The 16177-nt window shown below is 53.2% G+C and overlaps 1 protein-coding gene across 3 annotated transcripts in view; it reads right to left on the reverse strand.

The window, feature by feature from the left end:
* BCAS4 (breast carcinoma amplified sequence 4) overlaps window positions 1-7530 on the reverse strand; it is a 56055-nt gene extending 48525 nt beyond the window's left edge. Inside the window, exon 1 of one of the 3 annotated variants that reach the window (XM_059132832.1) lies at window positions 7037-7530. In XM_059132832.1, the coding sequence (XP_058988815.1) occupies window positions 7037-7216 (180 nt within the window). In that variant the 5' untranslated portion in view covers window positions 7217-7530. The remainder of the gene's footprint in view (window positions 1-7036) is intronic. The other 2 variants (XM_059132831.1, XM_059132830.1) reach the window with 2 other exon arrangements.
* Window positions 7531-16177: the final 8647 nt, after the last annotated feature.

Here is a 16177-nt window from a genome sequence, read left to right on the forward strand (position 1 = left end):
GCAAGAGGCTGGGGACCTGGGTGGGAGGAAGCTTCCTCACCACTCCTTGGCCACTGGGACCTTGGAATTTTGTGACAAGTGCGTATACTTATTTTCTGAAACAAAACTTATTTTTTACTTTTTTTTAAAGATTATATTTATTCATATATTTGTGTGTGAAAGAGAGAGAGCAAGCATGCACACAAGCTCTAGAAGCAGGAGGCAAAGGGAGAAGCAGGCTCTCCACTGAGCTGGGAGCCCCATGCAGGACTTGATCCCAGGACGCTGGGATCATGATCTGAGCTGAAGGCAGAGGCTTAACTAACTGAGCCACCCAGGTGCCCCTAAAACAAAACTTATCTTAAGAGCAAAACCAACCCCAGTTTACTTTAAAAGAACCCCCAGGGCAGCACCTGGGTGGCTCAGTCATTGAGTGTCTCCCTCTGGATCAGGTCATGATCCCGGGGTCCTGGGATTGAGCCACGTATCCATCTCTCTGCTCAGTGGCGAGCCTGCTTCCCCCGTCTTACTCCCCCTGCTTGTGTCCCCTCTCTCGCGGTGTCCCTCTGTCAAATAATACATAAAAAATCTTTAAAAGAAAATAAAAAATAAAAGAACCCCCAAGCCACATTTCCATCACACTTGCAGCAAGGAATGAGTTCAGAACCCAAGGCCACTTACGCGAACTGGTGGCTCACAGGGACGCAGGCTCAGCAACTGGGTTTTGCAAACCGAGAGCTGGAACCTGCAGCCGGCCTCGTGCGCGCAGGGCAGGGTGAGCGCCAGGTTTCTAGGTCTCCATGAGGCCGTGGTGAGTGAAAACTCGTATCTTCAGCACCAACGAAGGGCCTAAAAGGGCCAGAATCCCCACTGCCCGACACTGTCCCGAATAATTACTGTGCATCAACCCCCACACCTACTCTGTCCCTAAGGACAGAAGTGTCTCTCACGCATTCTCCCTCCCAGCACCCAGCAAGGGGTGTGCTCGAGACACACCTGCAGAATGAGGGAATGAACCACGGCCGTGGATGTTCCCAGCCTGCTAACCACGGGCCAGGACCCACGCCACGTGTTTCCTGCAGATTTGCTCATCCAACCCCGCTAACTGCTGTATGAGACGGCCAGGCTGGCCATCAGAATCCCCATGGGAGAGTTCACCAGCCCAGCCCTGCGCCTTGTTCACAGGGGGCCCCCACGATCAGCAACCACACTGACTTCCCAGCACGCCCATCAGAATAGAGAGCTTTCAGAGGGTCAGTTTCCACGTGGCAGTTTCCAGTGAAATCAGACTACCCAGGGCTGAGGGGGGGTGTTGGGGGTGGTACACACAGCAGGCCCCAAAAAGATTTTTTTTTAAGATTTTATTTATTTATTTGACACAGAGAGAGAGATCACAGTAGGCAGAGAGGCAGACAGAGAGAGAGAGGGAGAAGCAGGCTCCCCGCTGAGCAGAAAGCCTGATGCGGGGCTTGATCCCAGGACCCTGAGATCATGACCTGAGCTGAAGGCAGAGGTCCAACCTCTAAGCCACTCAGGCACCCCCCAAAAAGATTTTTTTTTGAAAATCCCCAGATGACTCCAACCTTCAGCAAAGTTTGGGTACCATGCCTTACTTCAGGGCTCTTGACCTCGGCTATGCCCCGCCCCACCCCTGGAGACAGCTTCCCTTTTATCTTCTATTTATAGGTGCATGAAATAGGTGTGGGGTTTTCTGCCGTGTAAGTTGCTGTATACACCGCACACATCTCTGTGCCCCTTGCCTTTCTGCCCGGAGCTGGGCGCCGCAGGCCACCATGAAGGGCCACCCAGAGCTGACTCCCCCTGCAGCCGTCAACTGTCTACTGTGCGGACGCATTGCTGTTAACTGGCCTGGCTGCCGGGCACTGATGTCCTTCCGATCTTTCAGAACCTCTGTTTTAAAGCTTCTCAGTCGGTCCTGACAGTCAGCCAGCCTGACCCTCCCACAAAGCAGGGACGTCCTATGAGAAGAGGTCGTTCAGACCCAGGTGTGGCTCCTAACACAGGGCAGAAAGACAGGAACTTCCTTCTGAGAGAGGCTGCCCCCTTCAAGCACCCACCTTGGCCCCTCACATCCTAAAGGTTCTGATTCAGGGAACATTTTCAGCTCAGGCCACATCCCCTCAGACGGCCACGTCTGTGGTCCCCCTGCTCCCGCGCCAGCCCCTGCAACACATTCGAGAACTGCAGCCGTGAGGCCAGGAACCTGATCATGGCTTTCCCCTGCCGATGGCCAGTGCACCCCTGCTCACGGCCAGCACCCTAGGATCGAATCCAGATCCCTCCCCATGGCCCTGTGCCCTGGTCTCGCCCCGCCCACTCTCGCCCTTGGCTGCCGAGGTCCCCCCACACCCTGTGCCTCATGTTTGCCCCTTGGGCCATGCACGTACTGCTGGAGCTTTGCCAGATGGTTCCTTCCAACCCTCCCAGCATGTCCATCATCGTCCCTCTGCTGTCCCCTTCACGGCACTGGGCACCATTTAGTTCTGCTCGATCGTGACCAGTGCGCTCATCTCCCTCTCCGCAGTGCCAGTCCTTCAGGCCAGAAACCCCCTTGGCCTTACGGGCCTCTCCCTGGTCCCCTGCCCAGCACAGAGCCTGGCACACACGGGACTCACCATAAAGATCTGAGGAATAAAGGAACACGGAACTGCACTTTGAGACGGGGCATCTGAACATCCCCTCACCTGAACACCAAAAGAGGACCAGCAGGTCACAAGGACACATGACCGGGGGAGGGGGGGGGGCACAAGCACATGGTGTTCACAGGTTGGACATACTCTCTTTGATTTTTTTTTCTTTTTTTCATGAAACTCCAGAGCATCTTTGGCTAGTTTAGGTTTTCCTACTTTAGTCTAAACACGTGGTTTGGAAAAGTCATTCCACTTTCTCCCTATGTGATGACAGAAAAATCAAAAGTTCAAGGTCAAGGGTAAATGGTAACTGATGCTACGGGGAAGCTTCAGTACGGGGAAGACAATAGGGAGGAGTGGGGACTGTGGCAAACAGGGACCCAGACCTACCAGAACAACTAATGTTTTATTTTACTTCATTTTTGTAAGTAGGCTTTATGCTCCATGTGGGGCTTGAACTCCTGACCCTGAGATCAAGGGTCACCTGCTCCGGGCTGGCTGGGCTCGTGGAGCATGTGACTGTTAATCTCAGGGTTGTGAGTTCAAGCCCGGCACTGGGCATAGAGCTTCCTTCAGAACAAAACAAAACACAACAACAAAGCCTGATATTTTAAATAAACCAGAAACTTGGAGTTTTTCACAGGAGTGCTCCATTTAAGAAGCCCTATGTTGCCAGATCCAGTTACTTTAGACTGCGGGACTCAGCACTGGAGCCAGGAGTTGGCAACCCCCGCTCTAGTCCACCTGCGGTTAACAGAACCAGGTGTTTTCTCCGCCTTCAGCCTCTGCTCACTCAAGCAGAGACCCTGGGCCTCGGAAAGTGCTGGCCTGATGTCCTTCCAACCGGGCCACAAACCTCACAAGCCTGTCCTGTGTCCCAGCACAGGAACCAAAGAGGACTTTGAAAGAGCCTGGCCAAGGATTCACCCATGCGTGGGTACCGACGCTCCGCCATTTGGGAGGGCCCTGAGCGACCTGTCCTCGTAAATCAGAGCACACCCGAGAGGCAAACATCTCTCTCTCTGCCATCTTGAAGCAGCTTCTCGAGACTGGCCTGAAACTCCCCCACAAAAGAGGAAGCTCAAACCAGAAAAAGAGAGAAAGTAAAACACACAAAAAACTGGTTGAACAGAATACCACAAAGGCACCAAAAACAGTAAAACACTCACCTGCCCACCAGTGTCAGCCAGCCATGCTGCAGCCTCAGCGCTTCTGCCCTCCTGACCACACCTCCCACGGCTGCCCCTCCCGCAGGTTGCTCTCCCATCCCGAAGGGCATCCTGCTTCCTTCCACCCCAGGGCCTTTGCAGGTTTTGGTCCCTCTGCCTGGGTGATTTTTCTCCTCGTAGCCTAGCCAGCTCTCATTCACACTTTAGGGTTCAATCTAAAATGCTGCCGCCTCAAGGCAGCCCTCCCTGACTGCACCCCAACAAAGTCAGGTCCCTGGGCTGCTTCTTTCTTGCACATTCCTCAGTGGGTACCACTCAGGTCTCCGCTTCCCTGGAGAGACCTTGCCCGCCCCGTCTTGCTGACTCACACAGATACCCTCTAACACACCACCACATGTTTGCTCCCAGGGCTGCTGTCCCTCATCTAGAGCTTTTTTTTTTAATTTTTAAAAAATTTTATTTATTTATTTATTTATGTTTTTAAAGATTTTATTTATTTATTTGACAGAGAGAGGTCACAAGTAGGCAGAGAGGCAGGCAGAGAGAGAGGAGGAAGCAGGCTCCCTGCTGAGCAGAGAGTCCGATGCGGGACTCCATCCCAGGACCCTGAGATCATGACCGGAGACGAAGGCAGAGGCTTTAACCCACTGAGCCACCCAGGCGCCCCCCCCCCCCACATCTAGAGCTTTTGTGTGTGACGTGTCTATGGTCTGATGGTGTCCTGAGAGCAGGCCCCCTGCGTGTTTCACTGCTGTCCCCAGCTCCTGGCACAGACCAGAGGTTCAAGGTGTTGAAGACAGAAGGGCCCACTTCACTAGGAACCCCAGGACACCTCTAGCACTGGAGCTGGCTGGTCTGGGACCCATTTAAAAGCCAAAAGTGGCCCCAGGAGAAGGGCCCAGCTGTCCAGGCCTGTTCCCAACCCAGATCTCCCTTTTCCAGCTCACTGACCCATCTGCAAACAGCCTCAGCACGGGGACCCGCTAATGAATTAAACTTTAAGTAGAGGTTACAAGTGACTCTGCTCCCGCAGTTTCTGCTGCTTCTGGTAAATAAACTTCAGCCAGCGCTCTAAGTGGGTTTATTGCCGCACCGAGCTGCAGGGAGCAGGGCTCTTCATTACGTCCCTCACAAACGAGGGTGAGCCAGCCCGTGTCTGAGTTAAAGAGAGCCCTGAGTGAGAAAATGAAGTTAACACACGCAGTTTGTCTTGAAGACTGTCCCTAATAGAGACAAAATGAAGCTGAGGTTTAGCCGCTGGGCACAATGACATCTCTCTGCTGAGAGCAAGGCAGAGAAGGAACGAGAAACACGCTCACGTTCCTTAAACCAGTGAAAAACTGTAGACACCCCAAAAGCGTGTCCCTGGGGGCAGAGGTCATAAATTACGGCCCCTCCAATGGGCGGTGCTGATTCTGCAAGGGCCTCTGTTTTCTCAGCCATACAAGCCACCCAAAAACCTCCTGGCCACTGGGTCGGTGGGAACAAGGCATAGCACACAGCTAGCACATAGTATGTGCCCAGGAAACAGGAGTAATTATTACTTCATTGTGGGATACTAGGAAGCCAAAGAATGTTGGCACCTGTGCTCTCCAACACAGAAGCCACCAACCTCATATAACTATTAAACACTTAGACTACGGCTAGTCCAAATGGAGATACGTTGTAAGTTCAGTAGGAAAGCCTGATTTAGGAGCGCCTGGGTGGCTCAGTTGGTTAACTCTTGATTTCGGCTCAGGTCATGATCTTGGGATCATGAGATCGAACCCCAGGACCGGCTCCAGGCTGGGAGAAGATTCTGCTTAAGATTCTCTCTCCCTGGCCCTCTGTCCTTCCCCACCCCCCACCCCCCTCTCTCCCCCTCTCTCAAAAAATAAATAAATAAATAAACAAAAAGCCTGATTTTGAAAACCTAACACATAAAAAAGTAAAAATCTCATTTAAATTGTTTTACATTGATTACATATTAAAATGATTGACATTTTGGAGGCACTGTTATTTTAAGTGTAATGGGGCTAATTTCACCTGTTTCTTTTTCCTTTTTTATGTGGCTCCCAGAACATTTCAAATTACATGAATGGCTCATATTCGTGGCTCAGATTATATTTCTATTGGACAGCTCTTATGGATACATTCTGACATGAAAATATGTCCATGCTATTTTGTGAAATTGAGATGTGATTCACATACCATAAAACTCACCCCTTAAAAGTGTACAATTCTGTGGTTTTTAGTGTATTCACGAAGTTGCGCAACCATCACTACTAATTCCAGAACATTTTCATCACCCTGAAAAGCCCTGTCCCTTATCATTAGCAGTCACTCCCTATTTGTTCATGCGATTTTGAGTGGAAAAAAGCAACCTGCAGAACAGCATTACAGTATCAAGTGGGGTTTTATAAAAACTAACACGTAGCATTACTAATATGTATGCATACGCACATTTGAAAATGCATTTTTTAAGCATCTGGAATGAGGCACACCACACTGTTGGTGATGGTTATCTCTGGGGACTGGAGTTAGGGACCCAGAGAAAAAGGAGAGGGTGCTCACCCTTTATTTGCTATAGTTCTGTCCTGCTTTTGAGATTTAAAAAGAGAATGAGTTGAATTCAAGCCTTAAATAACTCCTGGACGACTTGGATAAATAACTTTTTCACGGCACTGTTAACAGACTGGCTTCAGCTGGAAGATGAAGGGCCTAGTTTCAGATCTACTTTTTATTCTGTGCTTTTAAAATAGAAAGTACAGATAGAGACGAGGTATTTTCCCTCTTAGCAACAGCAGGACCAAGGCCCAGGGCTTCCCCGCACAGACGCAGCCCGCCCGCCTCCTCCAGGCCCGGGGCCCCTGGCTCGCAGCGAAGTGGGCTGAGCGCCCGGCGGGGGGCAGGACCCGGGGGCGGCCTCCCCAGGGCCCCGCCTGGCAAAGGGCAGCGGCTGCCTGCGCGCCTTGCTCCACAGTCCCCGCCGATGCTGGGAGCCCTGACCGGGAAGCGACGCGAGTCTGCGACCCCGGGAGCCTTTATCCGCTGGAGGAGGGAGCGGTGCGACCTGCCGCGTATCTCTGGGCCGCGCCTCCGGCCCCTGTGCCGGCTGTGAGAGATGCGGCGGGGACACCAAGGGTTCGGGTCCCGGCGCTCCGGAGGCCGCACCCACCCTTTCCTGCCGCGGGGTGCAAGAGCCCAGACCCTCAACCCCGAGACGCGCCTCCCCCACCGCCATCCCCTGTCCCCTACCTCGGCCCCGGGCTCGGGGGTCAGGAAGAGCGCGAGCTCGCGCGCCCCGCTGCGCACGGGCTCCGGCGGGTCGGCGTCCACCAGCAGCATCAGGAGCGCGACGGGGTCCAGCTGGAGGAGGCTGCTGGGGAGCCGGTGGCCGCGTCCCGGCCTCGGAGCCCCGCCCCCGACCGGCTGCATGCCCCGTGGCCCGCCTGGAGGAGGCGGGGCAGGTGCGCACCGGGCCTCGGCCCCCACGCGCCTCCCCGAGCGCCGGGCCGAGTGGGCAGCGCCACCCAGTGGCGCTCGGTGCTCACTGCGCCCGGCCCTCGCACCACCTGGTAAAGCAAAGCTTCTCAAACTCGCCTGCCCATTGCCATCACCTGGGACCCTTAGAACTTCCAAAGTCCCGCCCACACACAGTCTCTGGGGTAGGGACCAGGGCACCAGTGTTTATTGAAGTTCGCCCGATGATTCCAACACACAGCCGAGTTTGAGAACCGCGCGTAGAGACCACCCCTTTCCCCTGGAATCCGGGCGGAGCCACGGTTCCCAGCCCCCATGGCACTTTAGACTGCCCCGGGGAGCTTTCAAAAGCCCGGAAGCCGGGCCTCACCCGGGCCGATCCAGCCGGAACCCCTGGGGGTGGGGCTTGGGCATCAGTAGTTTTTAAAGCTCCCCGGGTGTTTCCAGCATCCAGGAAAGAGAACCGCCATCCAGAGGATCCTTTCATTTAAAGACCAAAGCCCCGCCCCCAAGGCCGCCCTAACTCCAGCATCTTGTTTGCGCCGGGCGGATTGTCCTGGGTATTAGAGAAACTGGCCTTAGCGGCCTTTCCCTCCCAGGAGCAGCTTTTAAAATAAACTCCCCAGGGAATTCGTGAATTCTCTAAGCTTGGACGCCCCCCCACACATACACACAACACATACAGCCCTGGGAGGCTTGTGTAGACCCTCTATAGAAGCTGAAGAGGGCGGGGTGCATCCCCCCCACACCAAAAAAAAAAAAAAAAAAAAAAAAAAAATCCGAATGAGGAAAATCCAAAAAATGGTGAAGAGGTCTGGGGAAATCTAGAGTTCTCATTTCTCCTATGAGGGCTTTTTTTTTTCTTTTTCTTTTTCTTTTTAATGTTGCATGCGTGGAACAAAATCAGGCTGGGCTTAGGGTTATTAATAAATATCGGCGACGCCCCCCGTTCCTCGCTCCCCCACCCAATCCCGGTTAAATCTGCATGTGGAGTTTATCTGACCGCCCCAGGTAGGAGGCGTGAGCTCCTGCTTCCTCCAGCTTGTGGGTGAACTGTCCCCGTCCAAGCTGTACAATTCCCACTTCCACATCTGCTTCCCGCTCATTTCTCCACATCTCGGCTCAAACATTCAGGCCTTCAGGTCAGGGTCGCTTTCTGGAAAAATCTTGGGAAAGATCTGGGCCGCAGGTGGTTCGTTAAAGGATTTGGTAGGAACTCACGGAACCTGGATGTGGCCGTTCATTACCGTCGTGATGTTCCTGATGCTCGGAGCCCTTGCTCTCATCACACAAGATCCCCAGGAATCAAGACCAGCCCCTCACCGCGACAGGCGAGCTGGGATCCTCAGGAAAGCCCAGGACTGACTTCAGATGACTTCAGCAAACTTTCCCCGGTGGATGAGACTCACGAACAAAACGCTAACAAGGGAAGAAAAAAAAAAAGACATGTTGCAGAAGGCTCCGTAGGGCACTCTGCCATTAACATAAAGGTTTAAAAACATGCAAAACCACACTCTATATTGTGTATGGATACAGCCATATGGAGTAAAAGGCGAAAGCTGCGCCTGGGAGCGGTGCGGGCCCCATTCAGGAAAGCGGTGGGGGGAGGAGGGGGGAGGCGGCAGATGAACGGGGTTGCAGTTAGATCCCTAACGTTGGTGGCTATCGGAGTTAAACCTACTGGATGCCCAGAATGACTCACTAAAAGCAAGGCCAATAAAAGGCCTGGGATATTGGCTGAAAGGGGAGGGGGCTCAGACCCCCTTGGCCCAGGAATTGGGGTGTCTGCGGAAGGATCCGGCCTGTTCCCCAGCGTCTCAGCGATTTCTACCCTGGGCTGAGTTGGCTAGCTAACAGTCATTTTGCTGTCAGGTTTTTTTTTCCCCCCCTAAATGTGTGATTATGCCTTAGAAACATTTGCTAAAAATACAGATGCCCGGAGCCCTCCCCCAACTTTCTGAATCCGAATCTCTGAGGAGCTCCAGGCATCTGCCTCTTAACAGCCCCGCAGGTTCTTCTGATGCTCGCCAAAGTGTCAGAAGGACCCCTATTCGGGGTCTCCCTCTTGCTGCGGGCGTTACCCAGGGACCCCCGTGGGAGGTCACGTCCATGGTTTTCAACGAAAGGGACTGACTGTGGAACGATCTCCTGGCGGCTTGGTGGTGCCTGGCTGTGCCCCAGCGCCCTGCCCCCAGTTCCCAGCTCTTGGGGAGACCCAGGGGCAGGCAGCACGCCTGAGGCCTGGCATGCAGCCTGCCAGGGCCGCACCCTGCCCAAACCAGTTTGAACCAGCTGCAGGGATGGAGCCGTGGCGTGTCCCCACGAGCTCCCTCTGGCGCCCAAGCCGGGCTCCAAGCTGCGGCTCTGGTCTCCCGCTTGGGAGTCCTCCGCGGGTGCGGGCCGCGGCCCCTCTTCCAGCCTGGGGGTGGGGGTGCCAGAGGCGGCCAGGCCCGCAAGGCCCCCTGGAGCCGTAGTAGGAGTCCCTAGCTGGGCCCCCGGGGTCACAGAGCCTGCCACCCCATACCCCACCCCCATCTGGCTTCCCCTCCAGTTACAAAATGGTTGCTTGTTTGTGTCTTCCCAAGGTCAATTCTCCCAGTCCAGTACTCGGGCATACAAGGTTCAAGATTAGCAATGGTTCCCAAGCTTGGCAGCACCTCGGAAACTCCTGGGAAGCTTCCAGAAAATACTGATGCCCAGTCCTCACCGCCAGAGATTGTGATTTAATTGGCCTGGGGCGTTGCCTCGGTTTGGAGACATTTAACAGATCCCCAAGCGATTCTAATCTATACTGTTCCAGTGCTTGCTTAACTCTGTGGGCGCTGCTGACCGAAGGGTCCCTGTATCTACCACAGTCCCCATGGCCAGCGTGTCCTTTACACTTACAGCAGGACAGGCGCTGTCTACAGAGACAGGCCCTGTCGAATATCGACCACACCCTGTGAGGTAGGTAGGTGGGCCTTGCTGTGAGCCCATTTCACAGATGAAGAAACTGTGACAGAAACAAGAGAGGCTAAACCACTTGCCCAGCATCATACCTATTATAAGCAAGAGCCAGGATTTAAGCTCAGACAATCCGATTCCAGAACCCAACTCCTTACCTGCCTCTCACACATCCTGCCTCCTACAAGATAACTCCTTTGGGTTCCTGTTGCTGCCTCCCTACTTGTAGCCTGGCCTGTTAGAAGAGTCTTGCCGCCCCGCCCCGTGCCAGGCCGCCCTCTTCAGGGCCCTCCCTCTACAGCACATTCTAGCCATCTTCTTTCTTGCTCAGAAACCTTCGGTGGCCACACCCCTGGCCCTGCCTTTCTCCTTGAACCCTAAAATGACAAATGGGAGCCCATGGAGTGGGGTCAGGAATCGGGGGAGTCAGGAGCGGCATGTGGAGTGTGAACCATATGGGGACCTCGCTTTTGGGGTCTCCTCATACTGCGTGCCCTGGGTGTCTTGCTTGCCTTATCTGAGTCCTGACCCTCCCCAAATTCCTTCTTTGAACCTAAACCCCACGTTAGGAGGTAGGGCCTGTGGGAAGTGATCAGGTCATGAGAGAAGAGCCCTTGGGAATGGGAGGGGTGCCCTTATCCAGGATACCCCGGAGAGCTCTCCGCCCCTTCCACCAAGTGAGGACGCAGTGAGAACCCGGCAGCCCAGAAGCTGGCTCTCACCAGACATACGATCTGCTTCTCGATCTTTCCAGCCTCTGGAACCACGAGAAATAACCGTTGTTTATAAGTCATGGTCTGTGGGATTTTGTGAGAGCAGTCTGAACAGACTAAGACATCTGCATGTTTAATGTGGATAACATCATGTTTAAAGATATATCTTTTGGGGCTCCTGGGTGGCTCAGTGGGTTAAAGCCTCTGCCTTCCGCTCAGGTCATGATTTCAGGGTCTTGGGATCAAGCCCCACATCGGGCTCTCTGCTCAGCAGGGAGCCTGCTTCCTCCTCTCTGCCTACTTGTGATCTCTGTCTGTCAAATAAATAAAATTTAAAAAAAAAAATTATTTGAGAGAGGGAGAGCTCCCGAGGGAACAGCAGAGGGAGAGGGAGAGAAAATCTCCAGCAGGCTCTGCACTGAGCATGGAGCCAGACATGGGGCTTGATCTCACAACCCCGAGATCACAACCCAAGCCCAAACCAAGAATCAGATGCCTAGGCACCCCAACAGGTGGTCTTTTACAGTTCACGTGGACATTCAGACTTCTGGCCTCTCCTGACAAGAAAGGAAAGATCTGGAAACCACGAGCCTGCACTGGGACATGGCAGTACTTGGCCAGTGAAGGAGCTGCCCCAGTCTGCCAGTCTTCCGCATGCCCCCCAGCCCCCGTCACTGTCTCTAACTGACCTGTCGGCCCCTAAAGGTGTCTGGGTTTCGCGCCCCCCCCCTCCCCGGATTCCCTGGACACGGCCCCACATCTGTGCCCAGCATTCCCAGTCTGCAACGCCCTGCCTTTCCCAGAGCTGTTTCGGCCTGTCTTCAGGGACCTGGGGTTCTCCGCTGCAAGCAGATGTGCCCTTTAGGCTTGCTTTCTGAGACCTTCCACCTTCAAGGTCGCAAATCTGCCCCCTAGACAGCAAGTTCCTGGAGGACGGAGAATATGTTCCATGCATTTTTTTTTCTTTTTTGCCAAGGGGGTCCAGTGGCCTGCCTTTGCACATAGGAAGTCCTCAATAAACACATATATCTAAAATGTGAAGTTCCTCTCCTGCTTAGCATCTCTGTTTCCCACTAGCAAACTAATTTAGAACACAACCCCTCTTCAAAGAGGCACAGTGAAAAACCAGGTTTTGAAATTCTTACCTGAGAGGGGCAGGACACAGCAAGAGCACGGTCCCATTCTTTGCCTGCAAAGGAAAGCTTCGAATTCTCTGCAGTCATTCGACAGGGGTTTTTTCCAATCTCTTTCCCTTCCAGAACAGAGCTACACAAAGGGTCTCAGAGTCTGGGAGGCAAGGGGCAAGGTTCAAACTGCTCGTCACGTCCATGTCCACATTTAGCTCTACAGCTAGAGCCAGCCTGGATTTGAGAAGCCGGAGGAGAATCGGGGGTTTGGAGGAATGAGGACTTCTCCCCCTTCCAGCTACTGAGATGGGGGTGGGGGGGTCCTGGGTCATTTTCCCTGGCTTCAGCTCCACAGAAGGGGTGGGGGGGGAGTTGCTGCTTGATGCACAGAGGTCCGAAGTGCGGGACTGGGTCACTGAGGTGCGAGCTGAGTGCTTCCAGGGACTTCTCTTTCAGGGCTCACAGCCACCCTGAGCATTGCTCCGCCTGGGGCCCGTCGCCTCTCAGGAAGAGAGCCCGGTGTGTTCCAGGATGCTAACACCTAGTGCATCTGACATCCCAGGCAGCAGCTCCAGGGCGAACTGGGGCAGCACCCGTCATCACACTTGGCATTTCTCGGCAAAATGTGTGAATATTCAAAGTGAGCTGAATAAAGGCTTTAAATAAGCCACAGGTCAGTTCAGCTTGGGCTTTGCTGGCCAGTGAATGTCTGCTGAACTGCATGGGGAGGGTGATGGCTTTTAGAGTTTCCTGGATTTCAAAATTACAAAAAAGGTACTGTAGACTCATTTTCCTGTTTTACGTTTGGGGAAACTGAGACTCCACGGCCCAGGTACATGCATGTAACAGTGAAGCAGAGTCAAGGTTTGGACCCACAGGCTTTCCAGGATCACACATGGAGATGGATCAGAGCACATCAGAAGACGCTAGAAAAAAGAAAAAAAAAAAAAAAGACACTAGAAAGCTAGCACTTTTTTTTTTTTTTTTTTTTTTGCTAAAGATTTTATTTATTTATTTGACAGAGAGCGAGAGCACAAGCAGGGGGAGAGGCAGACAGAGAGAGAGGGAGAAACTGACTCTCCGCTGAGCAGGGAGCCCAATATGGGACTCGATCCGAGGACCCTGGGATCATGACCTGAGCCAAAGGCAGATATTAACGGACTGAGCCCCCCAGTTGTGCCCCCAAAACAGTATTCTTTACACAATCTGGGGCATCTGAATATATTTGCTTTTCTGTTTTAGGAATGTGTATCTCCGTTCACTAGGATTCAAAGGTCCTTTTCTGTCCTTGGAGCACATGGTACAGCCTTGTGCATACAGAAGGTACTCCATAAAGGATTCAGCTGCTCTATAAGAAACCTGCTGTCATTTCAGCAGCAAACAAAGAGGCTGAGAGGGGCCCAGGTTGTAGCAATGGCCAAAAATAAACACAACGAAATTTCCGAGGGGGATAAAGGCATTTCCCTTAATCACAATGTGGGAAACCCTGTCTTCAGCAGTTCAATTGACAAATACAGGGAAGTTTTAAATTAGTCTGGAGTTTAACTTAAGACAGTGAAATAACACACCTGCTAAAAGGCAAATGAGAAAGAGGATGCTTTTCTGAAAAATGCGGAGCAAAGAGCTAAAAGCAGAATGTCCTTTGGCCCCAGATGGCCCCTGCTGGGTACACAGCGTAGCTTTGAGAGGGGCCAGTGCCTGGGGGCGAACTGCACAGACTTCAGAGTCAAACCGGCCCACCTAAAAGCCGCGTGACCTCGGTGGAGTTTCTTAACTTCTCGGTGCCCGAGTGTCCTCATCAGTAGAAGGGCATCCTGCTACCCCTTCCCGCCGCTGAAAAGATTCAACGAGCTCATCTCTGCAAACTGCTTCAGTGTCTGCAATATAGCTAGCGCTCCATCAGGTCCGCAGCACAAGCGGGCTATGGGCGAGGCAGAGTGTTTCCAAAGGAGGGCAAGGAAAATGGCCAGAAAACTAACAGGTGAAGCCGCCCGGCCAGGGATTTGTCACGGAGGATGCACTGGATAGGTCTCTGTTGAGACAAACCGAATAGAAAGTCCTGTCACGTGACGCCCGTTTGAAGGAGCTGGCGCAGCTCTGCGCGGAGAAAGCCTGGATTGTGGGAAGGAAGATCACGAGGAAGGAGTCAGTGAGTTCCGCCGGAGACACAAAAAGCCGGAGAAACCCCACCCGCATCGGCGGCGCAGGCCGGTCTTTGCAGAGCGCTGGAACGCCACCGTGGGAAGGGCGCCCTCTGGTGTTGGCACTGCGCAGCGGCCGAAGGAGGCCGAGTCCTTCAGCAGGCCCCGAGGTTCCTGGCCGCTGGGGTCTCTGCCCCTTGTATAATCCCCAGGTGTGGGGGGGATCAGTGGATATGACGGGATATGACTCCTGTGATTAGGTCACTGATTAGCTGGCCTTCAGTGAATCAAAGGGAACATCCTGGGTGGGCCTGACCTAATCAGGTGGGCCTTGAAGGAGAATTTGGAGGTCAGAGATGAGAGAAGTTCCAGAGAGAGACACTCTTGCTGAGCTGGAAGAAGGCAGGCAGCCATGCTGCACACTGTCCATGGGGGCCACGGGGCAGGGTTCTGCCGGTGCCCCCAGGACTCCTGCACTTTGGACCTATACCTGTGGGAACGGCAGCCTGAATGCATTTCGATGTGGACCCAGGCTGCCGAGAGGCCCTCCGAGTCAAGGACCCGGGTCGTCCACCTGGCCCGTGGAAAGTGGGGTCACAGATGTGTGTTTTGTCAAGCCTCTAAGACTGTGGGAATTTGTTATGTAGCAGTAGAAACAGGTGCGGGGGCGTGAGGGGTACCTGGACACGAGGGGAGAAGTTTCTAAAAGTGAGGCTTACACTCCAAGTAGTGAGTCCCCACTGATGGGACCACTCAGACCATCAGGCTGCCAGGTCCCTGTCCCCAGCACGTAGTAGAGATGGGGTTTCTGCTTGAGGAAGCCAGATGACCTGGGGTGGTGTAGAACGCATCTGTTTTCGATGACAAAATGTCGACAGGTAGATCAGTGCCTGTCAAGCGGGGATGCACCCGGGGAAGGACACACCCCCTGGGGATTCTGTGGAAGGAGCAGACTGCGATCAGACCCGAGACTACCACCCTTCCCGAGACGTGGACCAGAAGCCCGCAGGATTTCTGAGGGTCTCCAAGTGTTTCCTCTTCCAAGCATTTGCTTTTTATCTTCTTTCCAAGGGTGTGATGGGGTATCAAGTCCAGGAGAGTATTAGCTCCAGGAGGACAAGAACCGAGTTTCCCTGTTCAGTGCTATGACCCCCCGCCATAAACTCTGCATTGTAAACGGTTGGCACGTTTTGAATGAATGAGGTTTGTGAATCGCTTTTTAATAGCTTTATTGAGCTATAACTTGCATATCGTTCAGTTCATGTATTTAAAGAGCGCCACTCAATGGTGTATACTAAAGTATGTTCACAGAGTTGTATGACCATCATCACAATCAATTTTAGGATACTTTCATCACCCCAGAAAGAAACCCCACACTCCTTTGCCACCACTCGCCGGTCCTCCGACTCTCCCTCTCCCCCCAGCCCCTGGCAACCACCAGTCTGCTTTCTGTCTCTCTGCGTTGGTCTCTTCTGGACCTTCCATAGAAGGGTGCCATTCAGTGTGTGGCCTTTGTGACTGAGCGCTCCCATGGGACATAATGTCTTCAGATGCTCTCCGTGTGGCAGCCCATATCCGTCCTTCATGGCTTCTGACTCTGTCATATGGATGTTCCACTGCTTGCTTTTTGTTCCTCAGTTGATGGCCATTTGGGCTGGTTATGGGACACTCTTTAATGGTCTCCAATGGTTACCAATGAGTAGACCATCTCTGTAGTCATGTTTTCTTCCTTCTCACCTTTTCTCGTCTGTTCTACTCATCAAAGTGTCACCATATGAAAGGGTTTTTGGGGGGCGCCTGGGTGGCTCAGTGGGTTAAAGCCTCTGCCTTAGGCTCAGGTCATGATCTCAGGGTCCTGGGATCAAGCCCCGCATCGGGCTCTCTACTCATCGGGGAGCCTGCTTTCCCTGCTCTCTCTGCCTGCTGTGAGCTCTCTCTCTGCCAAGTAAATGAATAAAATTTTAAAAAAGAAAAAAAAAAAGAATGAATGTC

Source organism: Mustela lutreola, chromosome 9, assembly GCF_030435805.1.
Source record: "Mustela lutreola isolate mMusLut2 chromosome 9, mMusLut2.pri, whole genome shotgun sequence".
In the NCBI taxonomy this organism is placed as follows: Eukaryota; Metazoa; Chordata; class Mammalia; order Carnivora; family Mustelidae; genus Mustela; species Mustela lutreola.